At 39.6% G+C, this 24,001-nt stretch overlaps 2 protein-coding genes across 3 annotated transcripts in view; both read right to left on the reverse strand.

Moving 5' to 3' along the window:
* Positions 1-251: 251 nt before the first annotated feature.
* Positions 252-15,566, reverse strand: LOC121949328 (zinc finger protein 654-like). Its single transcript, XM_042494992.2, has 12 exons — positions 15,411-15,566; positions 13,435-13,580; positions 12,863-12,944; positions 11,985-12,120; positions 11,196-11,398; positions 10,707-10,843; positions 10,304-10,445; positions 9,749-10,033; positions 8,109-9,245; positions 6,547-7,262; positions 3,514-4,598; positions 252-2,226 (listed from the first exon to the last, which is right to left on the reverse strand). Exons 1-12 carry the CDS (start codon positions 15,534-15,536, stop codon positions 2,222-2,224), a joined length of 4,200 nt encoding a protein of 1,399 aa, XP_042350926.2. The 5' UTR covers positions 15,537-15,566; the 3' UTR covers positions 252-2,221.
* A 2,312-nt stretch (positions 15,567-17,878) lies between these two features.
* The window catches only part of htr1fa (5-hydroxytryptamine (serotonin) receptor 1Fa), a 28,984-nt gene continuing 22,861 nt past the window's right edge, over positions 17,879-24,001 (reverse strand). Inside the window, exons 2-3 of one of the 2 annotated variants that reach the window (XM_088083102.1) lie at positions 21,378-21,492; positions 17,879-20,912 (exon numbers count right to left, since the gene is read on the reverse strand). In XM_088083102.1, the coding sequence (XP_087939228.1) occupies positions 19,718-20,911 (1,194 nt within the window). In that variant the 5' untranslated portion in view covers position 20,912; positions 21,378-21,492 and the 3' untranslated portion in view covers positions 17,879-19,717. Of the gene's footprint in view, positions 20,913-21,377; positions 21,547-24,001 lie in introns of both variants that reach the window. The other variant, XM_042495021.2, reaches the window with a different exon arrangement.

Genomic DNA, 24,001 nt, shown 5'->3' on the forward strand with positions numbered 1-24,001 from the left:
TCATCTCATCGCATCCATCATATTTAGGTTTAAGCACTTTGGTTGCTTATCTCTGGAGGGATATGAGAGAAGCTTCTGGCGTGATTTGTGAAGTTGAATTGTGGTCGTACTGTCGCAACGGACATTTAAAAGTCACAGAGAAGACGTCCCAGAACTTTTCTTATCCACAGCAGGTAATTCAACCTTAAAAGGTAAGGCTGGAAGAAGGCAGCCTTAGAATATTAGAAACAAACATAATTATCCAAGACAACTGAATTTTAGTTTCATTTGTTTATTCAAACAAATGTAATCACTTTCTTTAAGAAAAATAGATGGGGAATCGTCAATACCTGTACAAATCCAATCTATTCACATTTTTACATATAAATAAGCAGGTTTAAGTGCACAGTTCCATAAAAAATATTACATTAAAAGTTATTAATCAGAGCAACCATCTCAAAAGTATATACATAACAAACCAATGTGACGTATTTGACATAATGAAAGATGTGATCATGGAGATAAATTGAGTGAAAATGATTCAAAGCATACTGGTACTGTATTACTAATTTTCAAGGAAACTTTGCCAAAGACACAGCTTATCTGCACACACTGTGATGACAGAGAGCATGCTGAAAATCTGCAACGTTCCCTTTTAATGTGTATCTCAATTAACACTGTGATTCAGTCTTGGCACTAATAAAATTGTGAATAATTTGTATACTGTACAGAATAATAGTGTGACAGTTTGAAGGCAGATTTACATGGATTGAGATATATTGGTCACAGCTTTAATGAGTCAGTGATGCCTGTTGTCATACTATGAACAGAAGACTAGTTAACAAAGGCAAAACCACTCGTGCTTAAAGACAAATACAGCTGCCCACGCAAATTATGCTGAAAATGCCTCCTCTTAAGGTTTGAAAACGTGTTGTATGTGACAAGGTTTTGGAAGATTTGTTCAAAGAGAGATTTGAAAGAAAACACAACCACCACATATCCGCTATTAACTGTCATTTCTATGAGAGGTTTTAGACATCCGCTCCAGAGACCAAAGCTCAGAAAGGGCTGTGATTCATTTGGAAGACTAGAGTAATTAAAACAAACATGCTTAACAGCACTGACCTAATTTTTCCATCCATTAAAATGATTTTTAAAAATAATAAGCCATACACTTGCAAACACTGCTTATTATATACGGCATGTAAATCCATACCTTTATGGAAAAAATGGAATTGGAATTTAAATTTAAAAGCTGAAGCCATTAATGGCATCATTTGAACACATCAGACATATGATGGGAAACCCTCTTTGGGCAAATGTTGCCAGCAAAGCATGAGGAGAAAAAAACTATTCAAAGCGAGAATCTTAATGCCAACCCCTTTTTTAATGTAGTTTATTAGATCGTAAAATAAATTATTGATGTCTATGAAATAAGTTAACTGGCGAACTTTGCCTTACAAGGTTTACAATAAATGTAAAAATGCTTAAATCCACTTGATCTAACAAGGCTTAATGAAAAATAAAAAAGCAAGATTAAATCCAAATTAAATTAAAATTTTGAAGTGATAAAAAATTAAGTTAATTTGGGCTCCCTTTACCTGACTTAAAGGTATACTGTTCAGTATATGACTCATGTGTACTTAATGGCGTCAACAGGTGAAACTGAAATGCATCTTTCAGTTACATACACAGTGTGTGTAAGTTTACTACAATACAGTAAGTCCGGCAAAGGGTTGTCATTAAAATGCTGGCATTCTGTGGTCTGACATAAAAATACTGTGCTTAAAAGTAATTATAAGGTGCTATGAAACTGAGTATTTCAACATGGTCAGCTATTTTGTATGTTTATTCTAGGGAGGTTGTCTTGGGCAATATTTGGTTTGTCAGTTCCCGGGCATTTTTTTAGCATGACTTTTAAGATTTGCTGAGAAAATAAATAGAATACATATTTATCACAGATTCTTTTTGTTCTACCAACTTGACAAAGCATGTGGATGTTTTGAAGAAAAATAAAAAACTAGTTTTAGGCATCACAATTATTGCTTCATAAAGGCTCTATCAATAAAAAAACAACCTCCAATTAACCATTATGGCACACATTTCCTAAGTGTTTACAAACTGGTCCTCAGGAATTAAATAAATACTGTATCTGAGTATTTGGGAAGGATTCCAGTGTTCCTTATCTTGAATGCTTGCCCTGAGCCAGGTGGCAGAGTACAGTCAACACAGCAGCTCTTCACTAACCTAAAAAGAAAAATAAACAGAACAAAAATTGGTTAGCCAGTACTTATACAGGCTGTATATACTTTACACAGTGTTCCCACGCATTTTCATGAACAGAATTTCCAAACTTCTCAATTTTTCACTCACCCCACTTTTCCAGCGTTTCTCAAACAAATCAGAAAAAAAGTTGGAGACTCGAATGATCAGTTAGAGACCCATCAGTCAACTGAGATTGCTTCAAATCGAGCAGATGTTTTTTTTTTTGTTTTTTTTTTCCTGTGCGGTGTACTTCTAGTGACATTTGGTCCCCAGATTTTTCCGGGAGTTAGTGCTCTTGACTTTTACCCTACGCTTTGCAGCTGCAGACATGTAGACAGTGGCTCCAGAGGGAGAGAGAGGCCGTACCAAAAGGCCTGACATATACTGTTTAACCTTACGTTGGTGTACGCGTCTCGCTCCGTCATGAGCATTTTTACATATACTTGCTTAAACGTAACGCGTGTTACTGGAGGATACCTCTAGAGGGCTCATGTGAGAGCTCAGGCCGTTTATAACTACCAGATGTGTGGGATGTAAACAACAGACATGGCAACACTCTGGGAATTTACTATCATGTTAATGCTGAGACAAAAGCAGAACAGGCGACAGTGAAGACAAGATCTGTGGTAGCTAAAGCCTCTAAATCAAGCTGGACAATGGGGAGTACGTGTCTCCGCTCCTATGTTTAATCCGTCACATCCGCTCTGCCTCTACACTGCCATTGTTTATATACATCCTGCATCTCTTTGCGCATTAATTTTTTAATCTCCGGTCTAAGGGGAAGAAGTGGTGATTTTGAAATGTTCTTGCACATTTGCAATCTGTTGTTAGTGCCAAAAGCTCGTTTACTATATGATGTGGATGCCGCTGTCACACTGGATGTCCAGCTGAGCACGTTCAAACTTTAAAACTCAACATGAATATACAAAACAAGTCAAATATTTGTATTGAACAGCCAAATCCAGTTCGACCGGCATAATTCTGACTCGGGTACAGCCCTGATATCAACGCATATTAAAGCTACATCAACAGCAAAAAAAAACTGAATTCACCATTATGTTACATTACATGGAAGAGTATGCACGGAAGATTACGATAACAATAACACACAACAAAATTCCATGACTTTTCCAAAACTTTAAATTGTTTCTGACTAATTCCATTACTTTCCAGGCCTGGAAAATGTTATTGTGAAATTCAGTGATTTTTCCAGGTTTCCCATGACAGTTGGAACACTGTTTTTATAATGAGTGAATCAAGCATACTTACTTTCATCATCGGAATCGAAGCCAAAGAGTGCAGAACAGGTGTTAACAGCTCGGTGTTTCTCAAACTCTTCTAAGCTGCTGAAGGAGGAAAGACATTTGTCACAGCGATGCCTAATCTTCTGCGCAGACGCCTGCTTATCCTCCTGCTGCTGCTTCTCTGCCGCAAGCTCATTCTTTTTCTTGTAGCTCCAGTAAGTGTTTTTCTTCGGAGGATTCTCATCAGTGGACCTCCTCTTGTGCATCGAAAGGCGAGATTCATCCAGGTAGGTGGAGGGTGGCGGGCGGATGAAGGGGGCTTTGACAAATGTGGCATAGACTGGATCTTCGGGTTTGAAGCTTTTGTGCTCAGTGATGTGTGGCTCTCCAAGCTTCTGCTGGACCCCCTCAGACAAAGTGGACAAATCCTCAAGGTCTCGCACATTCAAGGGGTCCCACTCGACAGGCTTTCTTTTTCGACAGCTCTTGCTTGGTTTTGCTGCAGTGGCATCGGTTTGGGAGGTGGAAGTGTTTTTCTCGGACACTTGGTTTCTTCTCTCACCTTCATGCCCATTGATAGTGGCTTTGCTGTCTTCCGTGGGCTCATGACTTAACGTGTTCTCTGAACAGACATCGGGTTTTGGCAGGTCTTGATTAATGTCTGGGGTGCTTATTTCACAAGGTTCATCTTCAGTTTTAGTTTCTCTGAAATCCTCAAGATTGGAGGCCTCAACGTGATCAAGGGTGGGACTGTCACTCTGCACCTTTTTACTCTGCAGCCATATCTCCTCAACCTTCACTCTCTGCTTCCACGGGGCTTCAGCACTCTGCTTCTTCTGTCTGTTGAGTCCCAACTCGAGCTCCTCCTTTTGAGGTGCTGGGATGTAGTGTCTCCATTCGTGGTCGAAGAGACCTTGAAGGCTTGAGAATAGCTTATCGCAGTCTGTGAATGGACACTGAGGTCTGAAGGGCTTGTGGGTATTGACGTGGTCCTTTAATTCCTGTGGTGTCGAGAAGCGCTGGTTACACTCCACGTGGTAGCAGAAGTGCTGGAGAGCAGTATCGTGGAGCTTCATGTGGTCCTTATAATGCTGGAGAAACTGTATCTGCCTGTTGGAACAAAGCAAAGTCAGCACAATAAGCTCTCCTCAAAAACTTTGTTTGCAGGAAAGAATCTTCAGCTAGACTGAATGATAAAAACGTAAAACAACATTTGCACATTTGGTACTCAAGGAGGAAAAAATATGATCCTGTATTTACATTACTTGTTTTTTCCTTTGACAGTGTAGTAACATCAACCACTGGTTAGTCTTAAAAAGTCCAGAATCCCAAAAAACACCAAGACTTGCAGTTAAACTAGGGAAGGTGATGCGTTAATCCCTACTGGTTTCTCACCATCCTCAATATTCTGCATTATCTGTCCAACATCCACTTGCATATAAGAAAATGATTTAGGCACAGTATGTAAAATTTTAAGAAAATCAATTAATATGGCCAGCTAAACCAGACACAATACAATGATGCCTTTTAATTCTTTTAAATACAGCAGATTAATGAATCGAGACAGTATCGTTAAAATCTACATAAGGAATAGGCTTGGGTGGTATCAGGGTCATATGGTGTACCGAGATATTTAGAAATTTCAATGGCTTGTTGCAATACAATCAAAAATACAGACAGTCCTCTTTATATCAAACTGATACAGAGATGTTGTATAGCACACGCCACCAGAGGTCAGTCTCTACTGTGAAACAGACAGTTGAGTTGAGAAAGACGGTGACAGTGAGTGTTTAGGACATGTAAAAAGGAAATTCGCTTTTGAGACTATTGCCACATTTAAGCTTATCTTTAGATGACTTCTTCCAACTACAAAAATAGTTCATGAGCCATTAGTGTTGTAAAAAATATATCTATTTTTATTATGATTCTGAATATTTGCAATGATTTCAATTTTGCTCAGCCCCACCAATAAACACTGTTTATCTCGACAAACTTCCACAACACACGGCTGGCTGAATATTGGTTAGGTCTTAACTCACTGTTATATAATAATCAAAAAGCGAAAGCAGCGTGTTTACATTCTGTAGCAAAGTCAACTAGCCAGCTAACCTACACTTTTCAGGGTTTGATTTTGGTTTTGGAACAGAGAAGAAATGTTTATCTCCATCCAACTTTTCTGGGTAAGAGGTGTCATTGTTACATGTGCCCCAGGCAAAATGTTTTGCTCGAAATGCACAAAACCAGTCCGAAAATGAAGACAATATGAAATAGTTCCATCAGAGTCTATTAGGCTCCACAATGTAGCTGTTGGACCCTTGTTGGAGCTGGCCAATGCTGCGCTATGATTGGCCAGTCTGTGCTGAGGGGCTGGAGCGAAGGGTTAATACTCATTTACCTCAGTATTGTAACACTGGTACCAGTCAAACTCTCTTGCTCTCGTTTACGGTTAAATGAGTCGAAGTCTTTTTCGAGTCAAGTCATTTCGTCATTCTCTGCAACTAAGAAAAGTCATTGTGACATTATCGCCTTATTATATACATCTTTTAATAAAAAAGTGAAATGGAATGCCCTGAAAGTCAATGGGGGTATTGAATAAAATACTTAAGTTAGAAATTTCAGTATCTTGATAACACCAATAGCTGCATGATTATATTCAGCACATCAACTCCGTGCAGCCCACTGATGCATCTGTATCCACCACGGCAATGAGTGTCATTGAGTCTTCCAAAAAAAGGGCTGTTATTTTCTGTCTATGCATTATTCTATAAAAAAAAAGTATTAAAACCCAGCAAGACTAGTTAAAGTAGGCTAATTGCATATTAGAAACAGCACTGTAGGCTGGACAATGACATACATGCTGCAATGATTTCTATCTCTAGTAGCTCAGTTTAAAATATCTATCTATCTATCTATCTATCTATCTATCTATCTATCTATATATATATATATATAGTCACTCGCTGTATACCTCAGTGAAATGTTAGGAAGATATTAAGGTATATAAAAAAAGATACCACCCAGGCCTAATAAGGAAGCCTGATTAAACTGCATGGCTTACCTGAAGCAAAGGGTGCACTTGTTTTTAGCCCACACAAAAGTCTTCTCCAGCACCTTCTCGTCACTAATGTGGCATTTAATGGCATGCTTTGTTAGTGTGGTGCTGACCCTCAAGAATACTCTATCACAGGAATCCGAGGGGCACAAGTGATAAGCAATGTCCACTCCGTAGCCGTTTTCTCCTGCAGGCTTCTCCTCCACCTCTCCTTCTTCCTCCTTCTCTACCACAGACGGATCTCTTACAATCACCAGGCCATCTGTAATGACTACCTGCTCATCTTTGAAGTCGACCTGCTTGAATATATTTGAGTTAGGGTTCTTGCACTTCTTGTGAAGCACGGATGTCTTTTTGATGAGGGTGCGAAGGTTCCTAATGATTCGTTCTTCCCTCTTGAGGCTTGACACTTTCATTTTGCCTGCAGGTTTCGGCTTCTCATCATTATCTACTATTCCATTAGCAGCTGCAGTGTCCTCAGTGCATGGCTCCTTGCACATTTCATCAATGTGGTCCATCACATGCTTTTTGGCAAACGGGAGCTGTTTAAAGCGTTTTCCACAGAGTATACATCTTAGTTTTCTACTCTTTAGGTGTGACAGAGCATGCCTCATGACATTCAATCCCTTATAGTCTTTGTGACAGAAGTTGCAGTGATGTGTCAAGTGGGCATATTTTTGAGTTCGAAGTACTCTGTCCTTCCATGTTCTCTTGACTTTCATCTAAAGAAAAGACAACAAACTACTGAATAAGTGCTACAAATTTAACAGAAAAAGTCAGCAGAATATTAAATAAAATTCCAAACAAAAGGCACTTGAACCCCATCATGTCTTTTGAGTTCCCTTATTCATATGCAGTGTCAGGGCACAAGGGCAGGCCTAAGCATTCATACTGAATAACTGTATTCACAAAGTATAAACACACACACACACACACACACACACACACACACACACACACACACACACACACACACACACACACACACACACACACACCGCAGAATGGTTTATTCCGGGCAAAATGCTGCTAATGCACTATTGTACCTAAACAAGTAATGATGAACTCAGACAGTGACATGCCCCAGATTTGCAAACTGTTGGCCAGTTGGTTTGTGTGCAACATATCCATGACAACCCACAGAGCCGACCATAAACAGACGAGAGGCAGTGTGTCGCAAAGTGCAGTAAAAACCCCAGTTGAGACAAACATTCCAAATTGGCTGGATTCAAGTTCAAACAAAGCTCCTAAAACCCAAACAATACCAGCATATTCCATATCTTAATCAGAAAATGCACAATTCGGAAAACCGCCTAATTTGGAATATTTAAATCGAATATGCTATTTATATGACCTCATCAAATTCAGAATACTGTCATATTCAGAATTATGGAGGAATATTGGTTTGCCTGTCACTATAGCCATAGTTTTCTTAAGGAAAATATACATAATATATCTTTAAATTGTATTTCAGGATGATCTGTCACAGTCGTTTAAAAAAAAAAAAAAAAAGTCAAAAGAGACCTGTCTATATTATGACATTTGTGGAAGTGTAATAAACAACTGACCTCAGTGTTTGACACTTTTGTTTCCACTTTGGTTTCCTCCATGGGTTGGGGCTCCTCTTCTGTGTCCCCATTAACCTCCTCTGGTGCAGATGGTTCTGGAGGTTGCGGTTTCTCACCATCAGGTCTTTTGGAGTAGCTGTGTAACAATGTTGGACAATCCAATAACTCCAACGGTGGCCCTTCAAGCTCAGGATCAGCATCAACAGCAGTTTGAGGCTTACCAGGAAGACCCTCAAAAGACTGTGTTTTAGATTCCTCTCGGGTTTGTTCATTGAGACCGCCACCGCAGACCAAGTCAGGATGTTTCTCGAGTCCATTTTCCTTCTCAAGATCATCCATCTGCTCATGTTGATTCTCTTCATGTTCCCTCTTTAGTTCAAGTTCATTCTCCAGGTGAGGCATTTCAAGCTCTTTTTCTTCTGTGTCACTTAGCTCCTCAAAACCAGACTCGTCCTCTGTAAAGGAAATTTCATTATCAGGATAGGAGAGTTCCAGTTTCTGTGAAGACTTCCGTCCTCGTTTTTTCCCTTTAACTTTGACCTTCTTCTCTTTAACTGTCTGCACCTGCTCCAGCATCGGAAGACCCTGCAACCATCTTTTCTTCTTACCCTTCCTTTTCAAAATTTGGCTCTTCACACATCTCGACAAGTATTCTCTATTGCGGTTTAGAGGGACTTTTCCGGAAGCAGAATTTTCCATGTTAGTGTGATTACGTCTTAGTGAATACACAGGCTTGTTGCCTATAGAGGTGGATTTAAGATTGTATTTGAACTCTGGATCATCACTGAGGTCAACCTCATCGTCACACATAGATCTGATTTTCCTTCGCAGGCTTTTCCTCCATTTTCTCCTCTTCAGGAGAGCATTATTTGATGGGGCTACACACTTTTCTGTTCCTTCCACAGCCCGCTCCTCTGGAAGATTCGCAAACGCCGCTTCAGTGCAATGGCTGGAATTGAAACCTTGAGTGCACGAGTCATTTACACACTTATTTATTAGGAGCGCTTCCTCTTCCTCCTCCATCTCACTGAGAACAGCAGCCTTCATGACTTTGTCACTCATCAACTCCAAGCAATGGGTCCTGAGGGTCAGGAGGTTCCAAAACTCGGGGTCAAAACACAGGCGCTCCTTGAGCATCTAAAAAACAAAAATGTAAAACTCTTAGGCAAAAATAATAATGCTAATACATTCAGTATATGATAATATCATATACTCGGTTCATACAAACAGGGACGAGCCAAATTTAAGACTTTTAAGTACTTTTTCAAGCATTTTTATTTTAGTGAAGAAATTGTTTTCTCCACAACCATCTGTTGCAAGAATATTGTGCATAATTCATAAATGGAGACAGCACATGCTACCAGGGCCTAAAATTAATTTATTATCAATTAACTGCTGCTTATGTACTGCCAAATTACACCTGAAAACATCCTGGTGCCGACTATTTACTGGTGCTTACCAACCCATTGGCGCTAATACAGCATTAGCAAATAATTACAACCACAGCTGTAAGATTATTATTTAATACCTTTCGTAGAAATTTTTTTGATTCTATTGTTCTCTCAACGTCAAATGAAAGTACCTCAAGCACCTTGTGTGAACCTTGCATATAATATATTTCCCTCTTCACCCCCTCTGACCTGTAGAATATGGAAGCGAACGTTGGTCCGGATGGGGCTATTGTGGGGATGTGGCTCCTGGTCTGGATGCATGTAAAGCAGGCAGACAGTTCTGTAGGCTTCTAGGCTGCGTTCCTGGCAGAAGACCAGCAGGGCACACGCTCGACAGATCTCCAGGTCATGAGGTAGCAGGAAGGCAATGGTCTTGCAGACAAGGGAACGGGCTACACTGTCGGCCTGCATGTCACCCAGTTGCAAGGCCCTGGCACAAAGCTCCACACAGACCTGGACTCCTTCAACTCCCAACTGTCCAAACCACACAAACACCACTGATTAAAACAAGGTAAAATGGTAAATAGGAAAATCAAATAACCAGGGCCAAGATGATACAAAAACAAATATGTTTGACTCAATGTCAAAAGCTGGAGAGGACGCAGAGGATGCTTTTGATTTGACAAGATCAAAGTGTTATCAGTTTGTTTATATACGTTTCAATGCAAGCTATAAACAGTGCACAAAATATATCCTTATCGTTTATTCCTGAGAAGCACAACAAGGAAAAAGATGAGGCCAGACCTCTGTGGTGACCAGTTTGATGAAAGGGAAGATGGCTCTGACGTTAGTAGCAGAAGACGCCAACTGCAAGCACTCGGCCAGGAAGCCATGTCTGGAGGGATGGGCTCTCAGATGCAACCTGCTCCAGATGAACACCAGGTCCCTGAAAGAGGAAGCAGATGACAAGCCCAAGAAATCAGTTTTATGTTACTTAAGCAACTTTTCTGATTCCCTTGTCAGTAAAAAGAGGGAGTTTTGAACTGCATCAAAAATATCAAACTGCTCCCCAAAACAGCTCTCCTTCATTGAAGAATTGTTCCATAAATACTTTGCAAACAATTGGTAAAGTACAAAAACTAAAAGTAACATCGGCTGTGAACAGGTGTGAGAAGGACAGTCAGATGTAGCATTATGTCATTCTTACCAGATGTAGTACATGTCTCCATTGTGTAGCTGCTGGGATAGGAAAGCTTTACACAGCGACAGCAGAAGCTCATCTTTTTCTACGCTCTCTGTGTTGCAGATTATCTCCACTGCATCACGGCCGTCTATCTCTGCCATCTGAGGAGGAAGATACGTAGAATCACATACGTGCATTAAAAAAAATACACCACATACAAAATCAATATAAAAGCATTACAAACTGTGAAGGATACCAGGACAAATGACAGCTTTGACAAATTTATTAGATCACATTTATAAATAAGACTATTTATTGTTATCACAGTCCAACTGTTTGAAAGAAAATGCAATGGAATTTGTTCTGTTTCTAATTCAGACTAGTGTAACTATTTCTGTGTCTTGTTTTTAAGCCTCATCTGTTCCACCTATACCATCTCTGCCAACTGAAGGGGAAAACATACTCTCCCACAATACCTGACATTCTTTGCATTTGCAATTTTTTGTCTCTTACCTCCTTGTAAAGGTGTTCATGCAGCGAGGCCTTGTAGAGGCAGGTCAGGTAGGCCTGATGGAAGTACAGATGCTTTCCAGCCTCACGATTTTCCAGGCAGCTTTTTGCCAGGGCCATGGCCTCTTGCATTCGTTCACAGGCCTGCAGATAGCGAATCCGCAGCTCAAAGAATACTGGCAACTCTGAGCTCAAGTACTCTTCAACTGCATCAGAGGGGATTACAAGAGATAGTGCATATAATAAGGGGGTATTTACATACAGGTGTAGGTTAGAGTAATGTTTTAAAAAAACAGTTTACAATCAGCTACTAGTTAAAAAAAAAGATTTTGTAAGCTGTTGATGAGGTCTATACAGTGTTCGGGAAAACTGGACTTAGCATATGAAACTTACTGTCAGATGTCACCAAATACTGTAAATGACATGACTTTTAGCTGAGACAGCCTAGGCTGCCTGCAAGCAAAATTCTGTTGAACAAATCCATAGAAAGCAGCAGCAGCTGAACTGCATTTGACAGTGTGGATTGACAGTATGATAGTGAAGGAGAGTCTATAACACAACCTGTCACAGTCCCTATCAATCAGCGCTGCTGCTGCACAGAGCGGTGCACTCGCCTCTCTTCTTCTCTTCTACCTGTGCCTCTCCATTAAACTGTTAACATTTGTTTATGACACATTCCCGGTAAGTTTTATCAATAGCAAGTCTGGTCACAGGAGTGAGGTGACCCACTTGATAACAGAGTGTTCTACATGTATATGCAATGTCAGGTATTTAATACGGCCATGAGCCTACCCGCTTTTGGGGGCATGTCCGCCTCCTTCAGGATTCCCTGTAGCACTGGATTCTCCCATGGCCCTCCTGCTTTGATGATCAGCTTCACACGCTGTAGGTAGATGTTCCTGTGCCTCAGGAGCCGAGAATGGCACTCCTGAAAAGAGTGGTTAAAAAAAAAAAAAGATTAATTAATTTTTTTCTTATGAACACAAGTTCTTTTGTGAGATGACCAATCACAACAGTAACTTTACAGATATGTTGGTTCATAATCGCCTACTAATGTCGCATTTCCATTGTACAGTATGACAAGGCTCTACTCCACTCAATAGTCACTTGAGCAACATGAGGCATCCTACAAAAATCTCCCATTTTTAAACAGCCAAGCTACTGTCAATAGCAACCTGGATTTTTATTCACTCAACCGGGATTTTTAATAAAATGGCAGCCCCCAAACTATGCCACACACTAAGTATAAACCACTGTGCAATTGACAAAGTGAAAATGCTCTTCTGTTTGAATACTGATGAAATAATTCAGCGAATGTCACATTGAAAATGATGTCCCAATAGTTCCACGCACTGTAGCCACGGCATTCAGCTGAGAATCCCCCTTATGCTAAAAAATAAAAGGTGCAAGATTTGGTGCAAAGAACAAGTTGAGACGAGCCATGCCGTGGAAGTGAGGCATAAAACTATCAAAGTTAAAACAGACAAAGTAGCTAATTCACAAACTTGAGTAGTTGTTATTTTCGATCATTAAAACATTGGGGTAAGACTGGCTGTCAGCTATGTGCTGGTAACATTTACTTAACATCCACAACTAACTGATGGCCGGTTTGGCAGCTGGCAGTATGTTGTGTAAATAAGAAATCTGAGACAGTGGTTCAGTTTTGTCACCTGAAAGGAATCAAGAATGTCTTTTAAAGGCTCTTCCACAAACTCTTCTTTGCTGAAAAACAGCATCAGTTCAAAGAAGCTCCTGCAAGAAAATAAGAAAAACATTAGATTGACAGGAAAAAACCTCATAGTAAGTGAGATGATATCTTATCACATATATTTAACTACCAAGTGCCGCTACTTAGGAGTTGATCAAAGCCAAAAGCTTTTTAGCTGTAGATCTATAGGCATGCCAATAATGTTGAAGTACCTTAAAAGGTAAGCTCCACAATTTCCTTTAACAACAAGAAAACAAGGCTGCCATTTTCCCTACAGTATAGAGTTTGGTTTTGATGCACTGCATGCAAATTCAAAGTGTAGGTTAAGAATTAATCAGTAAAGGTCATACTTTAAGCAAACATAGTCTTCCTTTGTAAAAGTTAATACCTTTCATTTTTAATCACTGACCTTGAAGTAACAAATATGCTTAAGCATCATGCCTTCTGGTAACAGTTACTGGAATAGGAGTGGAAAAAACAGTATGGCTGTTCTTTAACAAAAAATATTAAATGTACATGTAATATATTACTTACAAGGCCATACTGCTGAGGACATAGTGGATGTGCTGACAGTCATCGCGGAAGGCAGCAGTGGCTTTGGTGAAACTGCAGAGTGCAGTCCGCAGCACCTTGAGCTGAGGGAGAGGAACTTGCCATTGTCCCGTGTACTCCTCAACCAACTGTGCAGTAAGAAAATAAAAATGTAGAATAGTAATTACGATACAATTACAGTTCATCTGACAGTCTCACCATTTAACGTGATTTAAAAGAAAGTGGCTACAACTGATAACCACAATTACTTTTAAGTATAGCGTGGAGGGGCTTAGTGGAAACAGATTTGTAGTCATTTGATACCATTGAAACTTAAATTACATTTAATCAAATACCGTGCACCTGAAATTATCTATCTATTCTGCTGTAGCTATGATTGATTGCTAATGACACCGCTCCATCTGATAAGGGAAAAAAAATGAAAATAGTGTCATTGTTTCAGTTTGAAACTGAAAACTGAAACTGACTGTGAAAAGTTATCAATAAACCATCCATCCATTCATTCGTCCAAATTATTTAACACCAGAGCACACTAAATAAAGTGCTGCCCTTAACATTGATAAAAGTTGAAGAATTCGTGAGGGACTTGCATTGCAATAGCTTGGCTGCAAACAAGTGCACAAAATTGTTACATCAGATACGCCTAATGATATCTCAAAGTTAGAAATAGAATAGAAAAGCTTTTTTAAACCCATGAGGGAAACTGTTTCGTTACAACAGCTAAGAAGAGAGCAGCAACTGAATAAATCTGTTAAAAGGGCAAAGTAATGCATATATATATATATATATATATATATATATATATATATGTATATATATATATATATATATATGTGTGTGTGTGTGTGTGTACACAAAGGAAGGGACTTAACATAGAATAAAATAGAATAAAAATAGAATAAAATAAAATAAATAGTAATAAAGATGTACAGAATGTACAGAGAACAAAAAAGCCACAAAAAAGCTGTTAAATGTTAAATCAACGGAACAGAATAAGTATTCAATAATTTGTCTATATTAAAGCTGCATTTCAAATTATTGTCTATTCCTACATTATTCTAATATGCCCAATGCACAACATAATGACACAAAAATTTGCGCTGTCTTAAACAGACTTTATTAGTGTTTACAAATTGTAGGACTTTCTTAAGCATATTGTGTAATATTTTGTATTTGTTTTCATTAAATCATCATGCTATGACTCTGATATCTCCATGTAAACAGAGCCTCTGGAGAACTGTCACACTGTAATGTTTTGGACAATGAAGGAATTTAGATGAAACAAGGGAATTTGCGTAAATAGCTACGCTGTATCTTATAAACAAAGCTGAAATCAGACTAATAATTGACTCCTACGGGACGCACACAATGATTTCACAGCCTTGTGGCTTAACCTCAAACTAAGTTCTCCTTGTAGCTAGTTTGTTTGAATAAACTTTCTAACCAACTCTGCAGCTAAGACAGATTGCTGCTATCGAGTTTCCCATCTGTGACTTTGTAGCTAAAACCTGGCATTCATTTCTAAACTACTGCCATTTGAGAACAAGATATGTTTGCGTCTTTTTTATTTTTTTCAAACAAAGTTATGATTATGAACAATTATTAAGCGAAGCACAGCTTGCAAGAAGACCCACTTGCATGGTAACCACATACCGTTAATAAGCTTAGCTTAACGTTAGCTACAAAGCTAAGCGTTGTCAAATGTCAGGCAGGTATCTTGTGAAACACGGGTATTACATTAAGTTACCTACCCGTGAGCACAGTTTGTTATCTATCTGCATTTTAACATTTGCTGTTGTGTTTCTGACGGGCTAACGTTAACCCAGTCTTAGCTACACGACTCAGCAGCACAATAAATAGAGCTATGTTGAAGGCTAACGTTAGCTAGCCAAGCTAGTAGCTTTAGCGATAAGCAGGCAGACTATTGAGAAAATGTAGCAAAATAGAGCCCAACACACCTCACAAAACTCAGAGCAATAGCCTTTGCTCTTCAGAGACGACTCGTCGCTGCAGTGTCTTTCACACAAAGTGTCCAGAGCTATTTCTAGCCCGTCTGTTTCCAAATCACTTTCGCTGTCCGCCATACTGTCTGGTGTATCCAGCGCATAGCCTAAGTTGCCAGGTTTGTAAGGTAGCGTCCTCCTATCCCCCTAACAAGACAGAACAAAACACTACCAACCTGGCAACCCCGTAATAAAACGTACCAATAAAGTTTTTCGCGCTATTAACAATACAAAGCAAACAATCTCCTCCAACCATTTAAAAGCCTCTCATAGAAAAAAAACTCTTATTAGAATAATATTATTTGACAAATTTAAAACTTTTGTCACATCTCCCATGGCTACCTCATGGCCCACATCATGTCATTTGATTTGAGGCAGAAAAGCAGGTGTAGTCTGTCAGCTGTAAACACGTTGACTATCCATTGTCAAGAAAAAGTTAACTTAAGTTAAGTTAAGCCTATATACAAATTTATTGACATTCAGGTCATCTTTTGGCTGTGCTGTGAAATTTTTAGCACTAAAAACTCAATTTCTTGCATTCTAGGGGAATTTTGTGCAACAATTTGTGCCTTTTTTTGCAGCATAGTGGAGATGTTGTTAATTTGTGAAAAATAAAGCTCCTTTGCTACTTTTAAGTTTTTATTGGGGGTAGTATCACTCTTTCAGAAGAGTTAGTTGACACTGACCCCTTTTGTCATCACACATATTCTCTGTCTGTGAACACCGTGATGAGATTGTTGTCTTAATAATTTTTATATTAAGGAAACTGTTTTCAAGTGATACAGTCTAACATTTCTGGAAAAATGTTTTAAGTTTCAGTGGAAGTGTTACAGCAGTTTTGGTAAAAACTTGAACAAACTACACTGACAAGGTGAAGGTTTGACTTAGTTTTATTTATTATTTTTCTATGAAAAAAAGCCTTTTGCCCCATGTTTTCAAAACCTTCTCAAATGAGTAATAGCCAACTGTCTCTTTGCTATGTCCTTTGCACCGTATCCCTCTACCTCGTTGTTTACTGCTGGTGTGGAGGGATTTGGGGGAAAAACTCTGTACCCCTGAGAACATCTATCGCTTTTTTAGGGCCTGCATGATTCAGCGAGAGGCATCCTGCTTTCCTCGCCATGTTGGAGAGAGAAAGAAGACTTTGGCTCATTTTTGCCTGATGCCTCATGCCTGCACTGATGTTCCCTGGGTGCCGCACAGCTTTGCTGCTGCAGCTCTGTGTGTGTGTGTGTGTGTGTGTGTGTGTGTGTGTGTGTGTGTGTGTTATGAAGACTGGGCAGTCCCTTTTATATTTTGGGCTCAGTGGGTTTCTGAAAGCACTCCACAACATTGTGTGTACATGCACATAAACCCTCTGCCATTCTAGCCTATATGTTTGATATTATAAACTTTTGAAGCAAATTGTACACTTCAATTTTGGCCATAATGGGAGGTGCAGGAGCAAACACAACTGCGAATCACCAGGCTCCATTCCTGGCGGTGTTAGTCTATGGTGATTGTGTGATCCAGGGAACACTGTTGGCAGGAATACAGAGTAAGAACTCCTTGTTTCCATCCTCGTTGTTTGTGATGCCTTCTGGTTGTATGGTTTTCCCACTCAGGGTACCTTAATGAAGGAGGGTGAGAGCAGACTTCCAGTATTACAGCCTCCGGACCGACAGGTAAAACAAAAGTAGTGGCCAGGAAACAATTTCCTGCCTGCACCTGCTCCAAAACACCAGTGTAAACCTGCTGGAAAAGCTCTGCATAAAAGTGGTATTTTTCTTCGCTCATTTAAACTGCATTTGAACATGATGCAAGACTTTAATAAGACAGATGAAAAAGAATAATCATTTTATTGAAGGCCATACTGACTTTGACTTTTGAAGGGCTGGGTAAGATGTGGAGGGAATGAAAAAATAACACAATTACATATGGGCTGAAGTGAATTTAGGCCTTTTGTTTTTGGTTTGTTGTTCTCTTTTAGAATATATTTCTACATTATTTCTACATTTTGTGACAGAGGGGGCTTGCACAAGGTAGATTTTTTATTTCGTTAGTTTTTTTATTTTTTAAATTGGACATATGAGGCTATATTAACATTCCCATTTTTTCATATTCATCAATCTCTATGTTGAAGCTTTAAAAGAATGATGCAGTTTATCACAGCCAGCTGAAAAGTCTGCAGTCTTTATATTATCCACAAGGGGGTGCAATCACATCAGAATATGGAAAACATTGTTAACATTTTAAAGTCGTAAGACTGAAAAATGGGGTTTGCAGTATATTATCAACAATCATGTACACATAAAGATTATCAGTGTGTTATCCTTAATTTGATTCCTGCTATCATTCTCTCCATACACATACTGTACTCATGTCACACCTACTAAATCTTCACTCAGATAAGCATCATTAACTCAGAAAAACAGGAGACGTCATTCATTTGTGGGCTGTTTATTATTGATTATTGAGACAGTGAGAGACAAAGAAAGAAACAGTATACAAATACCGGTCATACTGTCAGAGATGTATGTGCACATATGACACATTTTGTATTATCTCTCTGGCATACAGTACACCCTCACACATGACTCATCCACAATATTTCCATCAACATAGCGTGTGCCCTCTTGGAGGCAGTAAAGAAATAGTAGTTCTATTTCAAGTGCTTTAGTGGGATCAATGTAATGAGGATTTCTGCACCGGTGGTTCTCACATTCATTGACCTATGGCTGTATGGCGTGGGAGTGAAATGGGATGGGCTGCTTAATATCTCTGGGATAGATGGGTTTTTTTAATAGCTCCAGGATATATGAAGTGTTTAACAGCTGCAAGATAGGTACATAAATAGATAGATAAATAAATAAATACCTGAAAAAATAACTTTAAGCAGTAATACTCAACTTATGGCCCACTGACTATTGGATTCACACAGGGGATTTTATTGATTTTTTTGTTCTTATTCTTTGAATGTAAATAAGGTGCCAGAGTACAAAAAAACCATCAAAATAGAGCATGTTAATAAAAAAAATAAATAAATGCATTTTAAAAAGTCCTGGGTGAGGATCCTGTGCATCCAACAACAGATTTCCAGGAAGCCCCAAATGTCCTTGCTGCTGCGATTGGATTTGCCTCTTAGCAAAGCTGACTGAGGACAGCAAATGTTGACAAATTGAAAACATACAATTAACTTATTATATATACTGATAAATATAATTCATTTTTGATAGTGTTTGCTTATTACCTGGTCCCTGGCCTCCTGTCATTTTGCAAAAGTGGCCCTTGGAAAAAGAAAGTTGAGTATCCCTGACTTAACGTAAAAAGTTGTGCAAAACATCAGTTAAAGTGGCAGTGTTTAAAGGAACCTGTAACTCCAATATTTTATGCCCTCTCCAAAAGTTAACCTTTGAAGTGAAAGTTGAGACAAGCTCAACTTTTATATAGGTCCCATTGTATTTATTTATTTATTTTTTGTAACTTAGAATGTGTTTCTGATGGAATGGTTTGGTCCTAGATCATAAAACATTTTATTCACATTCTTAGCTGCTCATCCTAAACATTTAAAACATGTTATGTTATGTTCAACATTGTGACACTTGTGAAAGGCAGGTAATAACTTCCCACTTTCAGATTGTCAGATGAATTAAACCAATATCATTACCATTGCCTTCAACAATCTATTTGATGGGTGTTTTGCTGAAGACATATCACATTCAACAAATATTTCTGTTAACAATCACAGCGACAGTCAGTCAGATGAGAGTCGACCTTTATAACACCAGGGCCACAATAAATCACAACTTGGTATGCTGTGGTATTTTACAAATGTTCTGTATTTCAGCCAGCAGCTTGGACTAGATAGAATGGAGGTCATTAGATGGAAAAGCCATAATGATCAGCTATTTCAAGGCCCTTTAATGGGGACTAATGCTCAAAACCCAGACCTTAAAAAGGTCAGCGATGGCCCATTTTCTAAAAACCAACATGTCAGTGTCCTTTCAAACACACCAATTAACATCAAGGAAATCTCAGGCCATTCTATTAATAGCGGGACTTGGATTTCAATATGGTACTTGGCTGCATCGCTGAGCTGGTGCCATTGAGGCTGTTGAGTCCCTGGTGGAGTTTCTGGGAATGGGAGTCAATCCTGATTCTCCCTCTGGCAACTTGAGTCAGTATTCAGTCAGTATTCTCTGACAGCCATCTTTTAGTTTATCCCCGCCTGGTAACGTGTACATGTAGTGGAATATGGGTATCATCATACATAGTTGTAACCATCAGAGGTAATGGCTGCACCTAACAAGTCTTTGGAATGCTTTTTTGAAGTCTTCATTAAAGATGGTGTAGATTAGGGGGTTGATTAGTGAGTTGATGTAGCCTAGCCATGTCAGAAAATCAGCCATCTCCATCGAAGTACTGCAAGAACTGCAGGTGTTGACAATCACCTCCTTGACAAAAAATGGCAACCAACAGATGACAAAGGCCCCGATTATCAAGCCCAGGGTTGATGCCGCTTTGCGCTCCCGTGAGCCTGAGATCCGTGGTCCTTGGTAAAGCTGGCTCCGACGTGACTCACTACGTGACTCATGCCTGCGTGACTTGTACTTGAAAGCCTTCACTGATACACGAACCCGTTCACGTGGAGGCTCCTCATTTGAGGGTTCAGACACAGACTTTTCAGGGGGGCTTATGGGCTCTGGACTTCGAGGTCCCCCATCATCATCACCATCTCCAGCAGGGTAGGCTGGAATCATGCTCCCATTGGTCATGCATGAGTGACGGCTAGCTCGGCTTGCCTCCCTGCGCATATACAGGGTCTGAGCAGCCCGGTAAATTTTGTAGTAGAGGATGAGGATGAGTGCCAGAGGGATGTAGAACGCTCCAAGGGTGGAGTACAAGGTGAAGGCCATGTGATGGTGCATCATGATGCACTGGTCTACCTGGTCTGCATCTCCACTGTAGTGCCGCCAGATTAGAGGAGGAAGTGAGATGAGGATGGACAAGAGCCAAACTACTGCAACCATCGCTCCAGCCCTTGCCCCTGTGCGTTTGCGAGAGTACTCCACCGCATCAGTAATGGCCCTGTAACGGTCGATGGCGATTGCAGCAAGGTGCAGGATGGAGCATGTGCAACAAGTGATATCCACACTTAACCAGATGGTACACACCACCTGACCCATACCCCACATCTCTTTCTGGATGTACATGATACTGAAGGGCATGACCAGCACAGCCACCAGCAGGTCGGTCACTGCTAAGGAGCAGATGAGGTAATTGGCTGGGTGGTGCAATTTGCGTGTGACTCCGATTGCTGTGATCACCAGGCAGTTGAAGAATGTAGTCAGGATAGCCAGTACAGACAGGGTCAGTGTGAGCAGTATCTTACTGGGAGGGGGTTTAGTGGTCTCCAGTGTGTCATTACCACTGCTGTTTGTGGCAAACACCCCTTCAGTGTAATTGGGAAAATCCATTCTGCAAGCAGAATGGAAAGGGAGTTGTGCATTAGACATAAAAGGAGCTTAGGGAAATTGTCTTTTCAAAAGTTCCTTTTCAGAAAACAAGTAATTTATTTTTTTGACAGCTGTTGTTATTATTCAATCTGGTCATAATCTGGCATGGATTTTAGTCAGCCAGTCAGCATTTTAGTGCAATAAAAATGCAACAATTGTACTAATCGTCCCTCTTTGCTTCTTTCGAACATTCACAGCCAATGATTTTTGCTTTCTGAACTTCATACATAAAACATGCCAGAGTCGATGAAAAGAACGTCCTTATTCAAAATGTGCTCTCAAAGATAATGGACTTTAAAGACTGTCTCCAAGGTCTTGAAACATAAAATGGTTGGCAACACTTTCAAAATCTCTATTTTAACTTTGTCCATAAAAGTTTGCTGAAACTCTAAAGGTAAAAAAAAATAATCTAGTAATCCAGTCCTACCTGTCTAGGCTCTAACGTGTTGCATCCAGTTCGTTCAGTGTTCAGCAGGAGGTCTGCTCGGATCTGTCCTGCCTGCTAGCTCTGCCATCACATCCCCTCAGTCACTCATCGACACCTGGGAGAGAGAGAGAGGGAACAAAGAGAGAGAGAGATGGACAGGGAGGAAAGACTGAAGAGAGAGACAGAGAGAAAAGACTTACTTAGAAGCATCAAAGTAAAAATACAGCCAAGGATGAGTACACCTACACAACAGAAATCACTGCAGATGTAGTGAATGGTCTCTCAGAGGCTAATGTTTGCATGCCTGTTTGAATTTATATTCAGTTAACGTGTATTTGGATCTATGGCTCTTCGAAGCTGATCGATTAAGTGCTCACCAATGTGCTCTTCCATTTGGGTTGGTCTAGCTCATTTGCATCGGCTTATAAATACGATTATCCTGAGTTCTATTGTAACATCACAGTCTATATGCTGTTTTAAGAGGCTTTTCAAACTCAACTAGATTCAAATTTGATCAATAACTTTTGGGGAATTATTGGCTTGAACATACTTTGATTCAAAGTCATCCAGCATCAGACAAATATTCCCTTTTGGCTGCTTCAATCCAAAAATATCACTCTTTCTATATTGGGAATAAATACTATTGGTAAACCATCAATTTACCAGCCACTACGATGTTATCAAAATGTTCAGGTATGACTGTCATTGCAGTCTCCTTCACTCTCTGCATTGCACAGTATCCTGAAGACATGAGTGGGAACTGTTGCTATAGAAACAACAAGAAGTACAGTAGTTTTACTTAACGTGGCAATGGAGCAGAGGCAGCCAAACTCTGACTGTTCGGGTCTCTACTGAGACTGTTGGATTCCCAGAGCAGGTCCGAGGTTAGGTGGGTGGGTGAGCCAGGTGGCAATGCTACATGACAACTGAATGAGATAAGGGACTTCGGTTCACTTAACCCCAACAGATGGCAAAGTGGCAGCTAATATAATATACCATGGAAACTTGCAAAGCCACTCCTTGACAAAGTGGGTTCTATATCGAGTAAAAAATGTGTTTTTGCAGTTGGACTATAGCTAGATTCTACTGGTATGATATAGCACCTTTTTTTTATAAAAGGCTCCATGTAGCATCAGATGCAAAATCTTGGTAAAACTGTTACAATATTGAGCACTTTATACAGTATAAATGTGTAGCAGCAGTGCAGAGGCATATGATGAGTATTGTTTCACTACTTCATTCAAGGTGTGGGCACTGGCCACCCCTTAACCAGACTGAGTCACATAGATGCTCTTTTCTTAGTGTATTGTACAAAAAAAAAAAAACTGACACAAAGAACTCTTTAGATTATTAAAGGAGCATAGCACTGAGCTTATAAGTTTTATGCTTTCACTACAAATTATGTTTACTTGGTATTTATCCTGCACACACAATTTTCAGGAGATAAAGCTTTTGTTTGCTTTCCCAGCTCACTATTAACTGTGCCAGAGCTAGTGTTAAAAACAGCATCTCTGGCCTGTTAGCAAAGGTTTTCAAATTGATTTTCAGGGTCGGTGCAAGAAAATTACTTCTTAAAGCGAAGTTTCACCAAACACTTTAATAAAGCTCTTTGCTGAGAAGAGTCAGGCACAGTTCATTATGCTACATTGGCTGCAAAATAAATTCCAAATGATTTCTCAGCTATTCTAGAACAAATTACTTTGCCGTGGACCAATGATGAGTGTTTCGCTTCTTTATACATGTGATTTGAGTCTTTTGAAACAAAAAAATTGTCTTCCTCTGTGTTATGATGCAATTATACACTCCTCCCCATTTACCCGTGAATGAATTTGGAAGACAACCTAACAGTACTTGAAATGCAGATTACTTTGCTCAGATAGATGGATGATAATTCCGGCTGCACATTTGTTGCGCTCTATGTCACAGAGCTGATGTATTCCCAGTTGTGCATCGGTCTTTGTGTGCACAAACGTATATTTAGATGCACAGCATGGGCATAGTGGGGTGTGCTTTTAGGAGTTTGTGTCTGAGCATGCATGTATATGTTTAAGAGGTGATTGACAGTGTGTGTTTGCAATGTCAGCCTGTCATTATGTGCGACAAAGAAATCCTCTGCTTTGTACTGAAATGTTCTAAAACACAGGCTTTCTGTTCAAGGCCATCTGAAGATAAGCTGCAGTGAGCCGGAGTGAATCTGCTCTCTGCTTTATTCAAAACAAAATCCAGTGCCCTTGCATGAATTCAGCAAACAGTAAAAAACAGCTTCATTCACTGACTGATGGCCACATTGTTTTAAAATTATACAGTACATTTCAAGTTTGTTTTTATCATGTTGCTACAGCACATTATTCACTTCATTAATTATCTACTCATTATGGATAGGGTGATGAGAGATAAGAACCAGCACACCCTGATACTGCTCGGTAACTTTTAATAGGCTCCGTCATCTGCAGTAATAGCAGATTTATTCAGCCCTCAAATAACTGTCAACATTTTCAAAATCCCCAAACTTGAGTTGGTTATTATGTGACTGTAATATCAAGCTACAGCAATACTGCGTGATGATGCCTCTGCAGTCTACAAGTAACAGATTCAAGTTGTGCAGATAACGGGGAGGCTGACAA

This window comes from Plectropomus leopardus, chromosome 10 (genome assembly GCF_026936395.1).
Source record: "Plectropomus leopardus strain MGB_pleo_1.0 chromosome 10, ASM2693639v1, whole genome shotgun sequence".
Classification (NCBI taxonomy): domain Eukaryota; kingdom Metazoa; phylum Chordata; class Actinopteri; order Perciformes; family Serranidae; genus Plectropomus; species Plectropomus leopardus.